Source organism: Photinus pyralis, unplaced genomic scaffold, assembly GCF_008802855.1.
Source record: "Photinus pyralis isolate 1611_PpyrPB1 unplaced genomic scaffold, Ppyr1.3 Ppyr1.4_LG4, whole genome shotgun sequence".
NCBI lineage: Eukaryota > Metazoa > Arthropoda > Insecta > Coleoptera > Lampyridae > Photinus > Photinus pyralis.
In genome coordinates, this window is record NW_022170511.1 from 3,830,447 (window position 1) to 3,839,807 (window position 9,361).

Genomic DNA, 9,361 nt, shown 5'->3' on the forward strand with positions numbered 1-9,361 from the left:
CATACGCGCAAAATTGAACCAGGCATACTACCTAATAAGAAGAATAAAACATCAATTTGACTTAAACCACATAATTGAGGTGTATTACGCTGTAGTGTACTCGCACTTAAGCTTTCATATAATGTGTTGGGGTGCTAGCACGGGATTCAATAAACTCTTTGTGTTACAAAAGCGCATAATAAGACTGATGTTTAACTTAAATTACGCACAAACTTGTACATACACTTTTAAAAAATTTAATATATTGACTCTACCATGTATATATATATATATACTAAAATTGGTGTACTACATGCACACACATTTACATAACTTTAATAGGGTAGGAAGCAGACACTCATATAACACAAGAACAAGAGACAAATTCATAATTCAAAAACACAATCATTCTTTCTACAAAAAATCGCCCTTTTACAACGCCACAAAACTCTACAATATTCTACCCGAATCTATCACCAACTGCGACATAAAAGAATTCAAGGTAAAAATTAAGGATATACTGCTCCAACATGCGTTTTACTCGTACATGATTTTATTAATCTCTTTGTAAATAAACATTAAGCTGCTGCAACGCCACCTGGTTTTAAACATTTCGTTATTATGTGTATGTATTTATTTATTTATTGACGTATCGATAATTGTTATTCAACAATTCAACGATTAAATGATTGATTGATTGATTGACTAGAAACCAATTTCGAAAGAAAATTCAAAGGGCTGTAACTTTTGAAATAGGTAGTAGCCCAATCTTGGAACTGTTTGAAATTATGGATTCTACAGGCCACATTCTATAAGAAAATTTTTTTTCCGGGTCGATCTGAGACAATTTTTTTTCGGGCCTCAAAAAAAGGCAGTACTTTTGTTATTCAAATATTTGAGAACAATTTAGAAATGTTTAGGGAAAGTTTCCATTGTCACAAATCAAATATAAAAATCCGATACATCTGAATTCGCTACGCCACTCGTGCCACAAGATAGTCGTATTACAATAGGTCGCATTGTAACACTTGTCTTTCAATATACTATCGTGACACTAGGTATTGCCATGGCCATCGGTCGATTTCCAAACGAAATCAATACTACTGCTTGCATAACAATTTTGACATCACCAAAAAGTGTATACGATTCATATCTTAAGTACCTAATGAACAATTTTAGTTTGTTCTTGTTCCTTTTTGAATTTTTATTTCATAATATGTAGGGGTTAAACAATGATTTTTAGTGAAAATATTTTTTAACATAGCAAAAACCGGCAAGAACTTTAAAAGTATTGACGATCTTTCTAAATCTGTAACAAAAAGCTTACTTTTTAATATATGAATATATGGGCAAGGTGCCTCCACCCCCCTTACTTACAAAATTCATTTAGAGGCTTGGTTGTTGATAAAAGATTTATCAATATTGTGGACAGTATGCTTTGTAACTTGAACTATCGGTTTCTTTTATTTATTTTTACATCCCCTTACAATAGAGGCCAGGCCAAAGGGACATATTAAAGGTAAAGAGAAAAATAGCTACGTTTATGTCAAGCATTTATTCACAGCTGTATACATTTCTGAATTAAATCAGGTTGAAACAACATATATCACAGATGCACCCAAGTCGAAAACTCCATTTTTGGATACTACACTAACTCTGTTGCCGTTACCATTTATTTGGAACGTACTATCTGGCGAAATGATAACTTTGCCAAGGAAAGGATTGTTAAAGGGCACCATCCTGCGATCTCCCATAATCGGATCTTCATATCTCCAAAGCTGCACACTAGGATCTTTCAAGTTTCTGCATTCCTTAACGAGGCGAGAGACAACCTTTGGAAAGGTATCTCCATTACTGATTTTGATGGATTGTGAAAACAGCCCGGAATGTGGAATCGGATTTATAAACTCAACAGTTACTCCCGACTTCACAGCATAGTGAATTTGTGGTTGACCTGGGCAACAGTCCACGGTTCGCTCTGGAGCTCCCTCCTCATCAGTTGAACGAATTTCCATATCCTCAAGCTGCAATTACCTTTAAAAATTGCTGTATTTTACGGTTGAATACTTACATCTAAAGTATTAGTTAAATAAATACTGTTTTCTTTAAGCACATCGATTTCGTTAAAGACTAGGGTTAGAGCAAGAGCTTGTGGCCCTAACTTTTCTAATTTTTCCTTCGTAGCTTGTACAAATGGCATAACTCGCTTCATATACTTTTGTAATTCTGGTTTTTTGGATAGCTCAGCCGATAAAAGTTTATTTTCGGGCAGTTTCCCGTCAGTCTACAATTTATTAGAGTAACTTGAATGATTCATTGTAGGTACAACTTACGTCGAAAAATTTCTTCATAACTGTCAGCACACAACTTTGCCAAGGTGGAAAACTCTTAGCGACCCAAATGGTAGCAGTGTTCGGTTTTTCGACAGGTGGAGGATTTGGATTGCTCTTCGAAGGCTTTACACCTTGCATACAATTTTTTAGATGAACACGAAATGAGTGAGCGACTTCCATTAAATACTCAGAAGACTTGATTAAAACTTCATTAATAGCTCCAACTTTCGGCCAAGTCGCGTTAATGATACAATCCTCCTGAAACAAACTGCAGTTCAAAATCGGAATCCCAGTGTAAGTGTCGGCTACCTTTCCCAAAAGGCTCCAAACATGCTCAGAAACGTGTGGGCAAATTGGAGAAAGGAGTAAAGCTTGAGTTTCGATGAAATGAAGGATTAGATTGACGTTCATTCCATCCATTGCCGTCAACTCGCGGTATTTATCTCTAACTGCCTGTAACTCATAAAAACCAGTACGCAGTGCTTCTTTAAAGAGCAACTTGTTGCAGAAGTCTTCAGTTTCCTTTATTTTCAAATTAATTTCGCTTTCAAATACTTTGTCGTGGAAAGTAGTCGCTGGACCAGACCTAAAAGGTTTGGAAAAGAATTTCGCTTACGTTTGGATTTTTTGTTAACCTACCTGAGACTAGCCTTCGATGCTAAAATCTCCTTTACCCACTCAATGAAAGTGTACAATCTCAAAATGCCAGCATCAGCTATATTTTCAACGAAATTCGCATCTTCTACAGTATCGCCCGAATCCGCTAGACACAAACGCATACCATCGGCACTAAACTTCTTCGTAGCTTCTTGCAGAGTCAAAAAATTCCCCTCGGATTTTGACATTTTGGCAGAGTTTAACATTAAATGTCCATTAGCTCTAATACCCTTCGGCCATTTAGACTTATCATTCGACCAAATTGCGCAATGATTATAGATATAATACGTTAAATGGTTTTGTATCAAGTCCTTTCCTGACGCTCTCAAATCGACGGGGTACCAAAACTCAAACTCGCGTCTCAACAAGTCCAATGTTTCTTTTTTAATGCCAGACTTGGAGGGATAAAGCGAGTTTTTGAAGAAGACATAATCCCAAACCTCTGGAGTCATTTGTTCCGCTTTTATACCCAACTGATTTGGTTTATCGCCCTTGAACGAATTGCCTTGAAGAAAATGAGCTATGGTGTAATAGGCATTGTAAATTGTAGAATCGGACAAAGACTCGATTAACCACTGCTCGTCCCATGGCAGCTTACTTCCCAATCCGTACTTTCTCGAGCAGGCATGTTCGTGTAACCAGTCAAGACTTGCAGAAAAGTTTTTCCTAACCTCCTCGGAGTAGGTGTTGATCGACTTCAAAGCTTCTTCAGCTTGCTTAGTCCAATTTTCGTCGCCGTAGTCTAAGTACCACTGGTCGCAAAGGGCAACTACACAGTCGTCGCCCGATCGAGAAATAATGGTCTTCTCCGGCTCATAGTAAATAACAGCTTCATTGTCCGTTAACAAAATTTTCTGTATAGTTTTCTTGACATCTTGGATCTTCTTCCCCTTAAATTCGCCTACCAACATCACCTAAAACACAACCAGGTTTATTCCATGATTATAAAGTTAGCAAAGACGAACTCCATCATAAAAACCTTTCATGTACACCATCTCTTTTGCCTCCAGTAACTTATCCTTATCATTCTGACTTTGAATCTTCAATTTATCGTATGCAGTAACCGCGGATAAATTCCCAAATTCGGGTACGTCAATGATTGGAACAGGATCAAAAGGTAAAACCTACAATTAAAACATTGGCGTGCTTGAAAACGGGCGTTTTAGTTACCTACCATTTCATCAGTTATTCCGTACTTTTCCCTAAATGCGGCTTTCTTCTTCAGATCGACAAGAGCGGCGTAATCATCGGGCGAGTCCGAGGGCACACTCGTCACTACGCCGGTACCTTTATCATCTTTGATTGTTAACATTGGAAGAGCGTAGATCTTTGCGTAGTGCGTCATAGGCGCCTTCAAAGCAGCACCCAGTAAATCCTTCGACAAAATGCATTCAGTAAATGCGCATGTAACGGTTGCCATTTATTATTTATGCAGAAAGAGAACTTCATTACGTGAAAGAGGCGATCGGGCGGCTGCTATAATTTCCAACCGTGAATATTGCAAAGCCCCCCCCCCATTAATACGTAAGCGAACAAGTTTAAATAAATTGCTACTACGAAAGTGTTGGGGTCCAAGGTGTAAAACATTCCATTGCGCCAGATTTGTAGTAGCCAGTTGCGTAAAACACAATTTACTAATCAACGTTCTGCATCCAATTTGTTTATATGAAGTGCGAACAAAATTATGATCAAAACGACTACCGGTAAAAGGGTTCAAGACAACTAGTCAATCTTCTGTTTTCATTAAACCCCGAATTAAGGCGTTCCATATGAAGTGATAGTCCAAGGGGTAATTAATCTCACTTTAATTTCTCAATTTAATAATCAAATAATGTTTACACTTCCTTTTATTATTTATTTAATGATTTTCTTACCTGACCAGTGATTTGCAAAACGACATTCACTTCTCCTTCGACCTTTGTAAATCCCTGATAGGACATATTTCGCGCCGAACGCTCTGTTGCGATAAAAACCTCTCCGGAGGCATTTTCAAAGGCAATATACTTCATATCCGGTCGTACCCAACAGTTCGTTTGGCCGTACATTGTTTCAGGCCGGAGAGTCGCAGCCACTAAGAAAATTGGTTTCTTACCGAAGACCCTGAAAATATTTCCATGAAACACTCAACTATGAACTAAAATGGTATACTTGAACTTCGGCGAATACGGCTCTAGCATTCTCATTTTGATCAATGTGTACTCCTGCGGTCCCACTCCCTCACCTGACGATCTATCGTGGTCCATGCAAGGCTGTCCATCCTTTGGTGAGTAAATGGTGTAACGTTTGCCAAACTGAACTTTATTCCGCTTTTTTAAGTGTAAAAATTGCCAACGTACAAAGGAGTCGAAAAACGGATTCACGTCAGTTGTGATAAATGTACGGCGCCAATCCACCTGTGACCAATAACTTAAAAGGTAAAATACATGCAAGGGTACATTGAGGAGGGTAGCCACTCTGAACATACATATTTGTATAATTGCAGGAATCGCAATAATCACTGAAAAATCGCAGAACCACAATAATTTTGATCCATGTAATTCATTGCTAATAAAATCACCAAAAATTTGGCAACATAAATGGTACACGGAATATTTCTAACCGATTAGAACTGCGTGTTATTAAAAATAGAGTGCATTTTGTGTGGTGATTAAAATTCCGTTTAGAGAATTTGCAAAATTGAGTACTGTTACCACAATAATGAATTTTTGCCATTATCTATCAGCACTTATTTTGGCAAAGGGTAGAATGCAATTATTTTTCCGAAATTTCTTTGTTAATCTCAGATTCGCACGAAACTGATCTGATGTCTATCTATTACGGTTTTCATTTTTTAAATAGAACACCCTGTATAAAGGTATGATACTCAATTTTCTCTTCAAAAATATATCACACCATGGATGATATTAAAAAATTAAAAAAAGTTCCAGTGATTTAAAAAATGAAAAAAAATGTTTGTCCATTTTTAATTTTTTGTGAGTTGAGAGTGTGATATAATTTGCCGTTTCCATAATATGTATATGGGGTCAGGTAAAAAAGTTATTGCACCTAAGTATGAAGGAAATCAATAAGTGAAACATTTAGTTATTTTTTAAAAAAATAAAAAAATCCATAGAGTAATGTATGTGAAACCAAAGAAACTTTCTTTAATAGATCACATGCGATTTCTGAAAATACCTGTACGATTTTGCTAGAGTGGTTACCCCCTCGGAACACATACGTGAATTCCGATACCGTTTAAATCTTCTACGGCCTTTGGAGGGAAGTAATCCAGCCAATAATTGGCATCTGCAAATTTCGGTATCTCCTCATCGCTCATTCCCAAACTCTGCATGATTTGCCACTGATATTTAGTATTTGCGGTTTTGGCAACTGCCTTACTCTATATAAAAAATATCATTCAAACATGAACTACAAAAAATGAGCCCTACCTTTTTCCCCTTGGATTTGTCTTTAGGTACCACATCTTCTCGCTCAACGGCAACAATCGACACGTCCTCAACCGGAAACTGAGGTGGGCAACCGTATTCCTCGATTTCCCTTTTCAATTTATCGGCGCATGCCTTAATGGGCATACCGGTGCAGTGAAAACCGAAGGGAAACAGAGCATACTTTCCCTTGAGTCGATTATATCTCACTGCAAACTCACATTTTGACAAGGAAAATGTGTGGCCTAAATGTAGTCGGCCATTCATGTAAGGAAAGGGAAAGGTGCAGAAGAATTTTTCATCGGTCTTCTTGGGGGTTGAGGGTGCGTTGATTTCGAATACCTTCTCATCCTGCCACCGTTTCTGAATTTCCCGTTCGATCTTTTGTAAATATTCAACCTTGAAGGTGCCCTTTCGTTCCAATGAGACCTGAAAGTGTATAAGATATAAGAAGTTGCATCAGAAAATGAAGATGTGAAATCCCTTTTAAATTGGCACACTTTTCTGACAGAAAGCGTTCAGGGCTTTATTTATTACCATTTTCCGTTTCAGTTTTCCTTATGTATTAAGTAGTAGCAAACGTTTTACTATTTAAATAACGAACACGTTGCGGTAAGATTAGAAGGCAAACATAAAGACTTAAATTGAGGTTATCTTACATTTAACTGTCACTTTTGAACAGCGTTGCCACCGTTGACAGATCTCGTTCAGCCAGTAAACTAATTAAACATAGATGGCAGTGTAAAACATAATTATATATAGTCACGAATGACTAATGTGTGTGGAAGACGTGAGGGAGTAGTATAGAAGGCATAAAAAATGTGTAAGGAAAAAGCGCGTAGGGAATTTCAGGAGGCATGAAGAAGGATGTGAATGTGAAAGAAAAGGTAAACAGGGCTTAAAAAGATGTTGTTTAGAAAGGAGAAGTATAAAGAAGACACCCAACGCAAATCAAAAAAGGAAGGAAGCAAGTGTGAAAGGAAGTCTGAGACAGATACGAGAAACGGAGAAAAACATCGACGTAGGTATGAGCATTGAATAAGCACTTTCAATGGTATGAGTTAATACTTTCATACGTCCGCGTAGAAGGAACAAGGTGAATGACGAAAGTATGGAGTGAAGAAGCGTGATGGAATGAAAGGCGAAGAGAAAATTAAGAATTCGGGAAGGAGTCATGATCGCAAGAGGGTAAAAATGCATCAAAAAAATAGAAAAGGGTTGTTAAGATGTCTGTAGAAACAGGAAAGTAATGCGGTCAGTGTACGAAAAATGCGTGAAGAAAGCGCCAAAACGTAAGATTCGACCCTTTCACGAAAATTGTAAGTTCCTAAAATTTGAATAATTTGCAAATTTACTACTTCGCCACCTAACTAAATTTGTAAAAATGCGTCTCGCAACGAAAATATCTACCGCCTTAAAATAAAAACAAATGTTTTGACAAAAATACCAAAACCGTTCTTTGAGGGAGAACTCCAGAACCCCAGAGCCCATTCCAGAGAATTCCATAAATGCGTCACGTTACGCTGTTTTCAATTCAAGATGGGCAAAAATCGAATATTCGATTTTTATAAAAAGGACTGGTGATATGTGTGTTGCATACCTCTAAGGCACATAACGGCCTACAATCTCAATAATATTTACCGATTTTGTTTGGGCATTGACTAATTAAGTAATTAATTAATTCTAGCCGATAAATGTTTGATTTCAGCGACTATGTTCATAATGGCGTTTTGTCGCAATTTAAACAATAAGCACTAACTACAAACTATAAAATGTCTATTTTAAAATTTGAAGTCTCTTAATTAGAGTATATTATTTAGTTTTTCTTGTAATTTGATATACACAATAATAAATAAAGCGCTGTAGGTATATATTTTTTAACGTTATTTATGTACCAATTACGTAGGGAAGGAAACTAAACTCATTTGTTCGACACCCATTGTCTATATAGTTTGCTTTTTCTTTTGCCTAGCAAGTTTTGTTCGAAAAGATTGGACGCACTGGCAATATTCACGCAGTAGTGGCATTCAACTAAATCTAAGATCGTTATTGGAATGTCCCCAATCAAATATGTAGGAAATCGGATTAGTTTGATTGAATGCACAATGTCAACTATTCTATTTATAGAGATATTTTCTTGAAATTTTAACCAAGCCTAGTAAAAGCAAACATATCGCATGTTTTAAAATCATGTGCGCACGAATCACGGCATACAGCATTAACGCTTTTCAATTAACTGTTTGGTCGAAAAACCACATTAATATTACATTCAGAAGTTACATAAAATAAAATAAAAATTACTATCGACAATGTTTCCTGTGAAAAAATTAATGGTGAATTGAATTCAGGTAGCCTAGGAAAACATATAAATAAAACCGCGTCAGATAATTGTCCTTCACATACTAAAGGTTTAATTTCCAAATGAAATTTGCAAAAAAATTATAGCTAAACTTCGGACGCTTCGTATAAATGTTTAGCTGACGCAAAAAACTAACGGATATGAAATATACTACAAGAAGGGGCGTTCCCTTTTGAAAATGTGTAGTTACAGCTGTGGTACAGGGTAAATATGTAAGCAAAATTGAGAAGAAAAGGATCCAAAACGAATTTTTTTTTCGTAGAGACGTATGTACGAATTTTTCACTCAAACATAGTATAATAAACACTCCCGTTATAACGACCATCTACAATCCTCAAAAATTCTCGAATTGCATAGAGGCACGCAAAGTGGGAACCCGAGTTCCATTGCTCACTTTGCTGCCCATTTTGCAAAATACCATGGGAATTTGCAAATTGCAATATGACGGTAACATTATACAATGCTAAAGTGTTGAAGGTGAAGCACTTGTGAAGTTGAATTCCTGTCTAATGTTCCTCAAATTATGGATTATGGATTCTACAGGCCACATTCTATAAGGAAATTTTTTTTCCGGGTCGTTCTGAGACAATTTTTTTTCGGGCCAAAAA

The 9,361-nt window shown here is 36.7% G+C and overlaps 1 protein-coding gene across 1 annotated transcript; it reads right to left on the minus strand.

The window, feature by feature from the left end:
• Window positions 1-1,515: 1,515 nt before the first annotated feature.
• Window positions 1,516-7,066, minus strand: LOC116168676 (leucine--tRNA ligase, cytoplasmic-like). Its single transcript, XM_031484617.1, has 12 exons — window positions 6,932-7,066; window positions 6,398-6,823; window positions 6,187-6,348; window positions 5,118-5,362; window positions 4,844-5,069; window positions 4,144-4,344; window positions 3,935-4,093; window positions 2,952-3,883; window positions 2,622-2,898; window positions 2,313-2,570; window positions 2,051-2,263; window positions 1,516-2,003 (listed from the first exon to the last, which is right to left on the minus strand). The coding sequence occupies exons 1-12, from the start codon at window positions 6,932-6,934 to the stop codon at window positions 1,566-1,568; spliced, it is 3,540 nt and encodes a 1,179-aa protein (XP_031340477.1). The 5' UTR covers window positions 6,935-7,066; the 3' UTR covers window positions 1,516-1,565.
• Between the last annotated feature and the right edge of the window lie 2,295 nt (window positions 7,067-9,361).

Coding starts and splice junctions, on each gene's coding strand:
- LOC116168676 (XM_031484617.1), bottom strand. Junction 4,345..4,843: donor TTTTGCAAATCACTGGTCAG/GTAAGAAAATCA, acceptor ATTTTGTCGAAG/GATTTACTGGGTGCTGCTTT. Junction 3,884..3,934: donor TGAAAGGTTTTTATGATGGA/GTTCGTCTTTGC, acceptor GTTGTGTTTTAG/GTGATGTTGGTAGGCGAATT.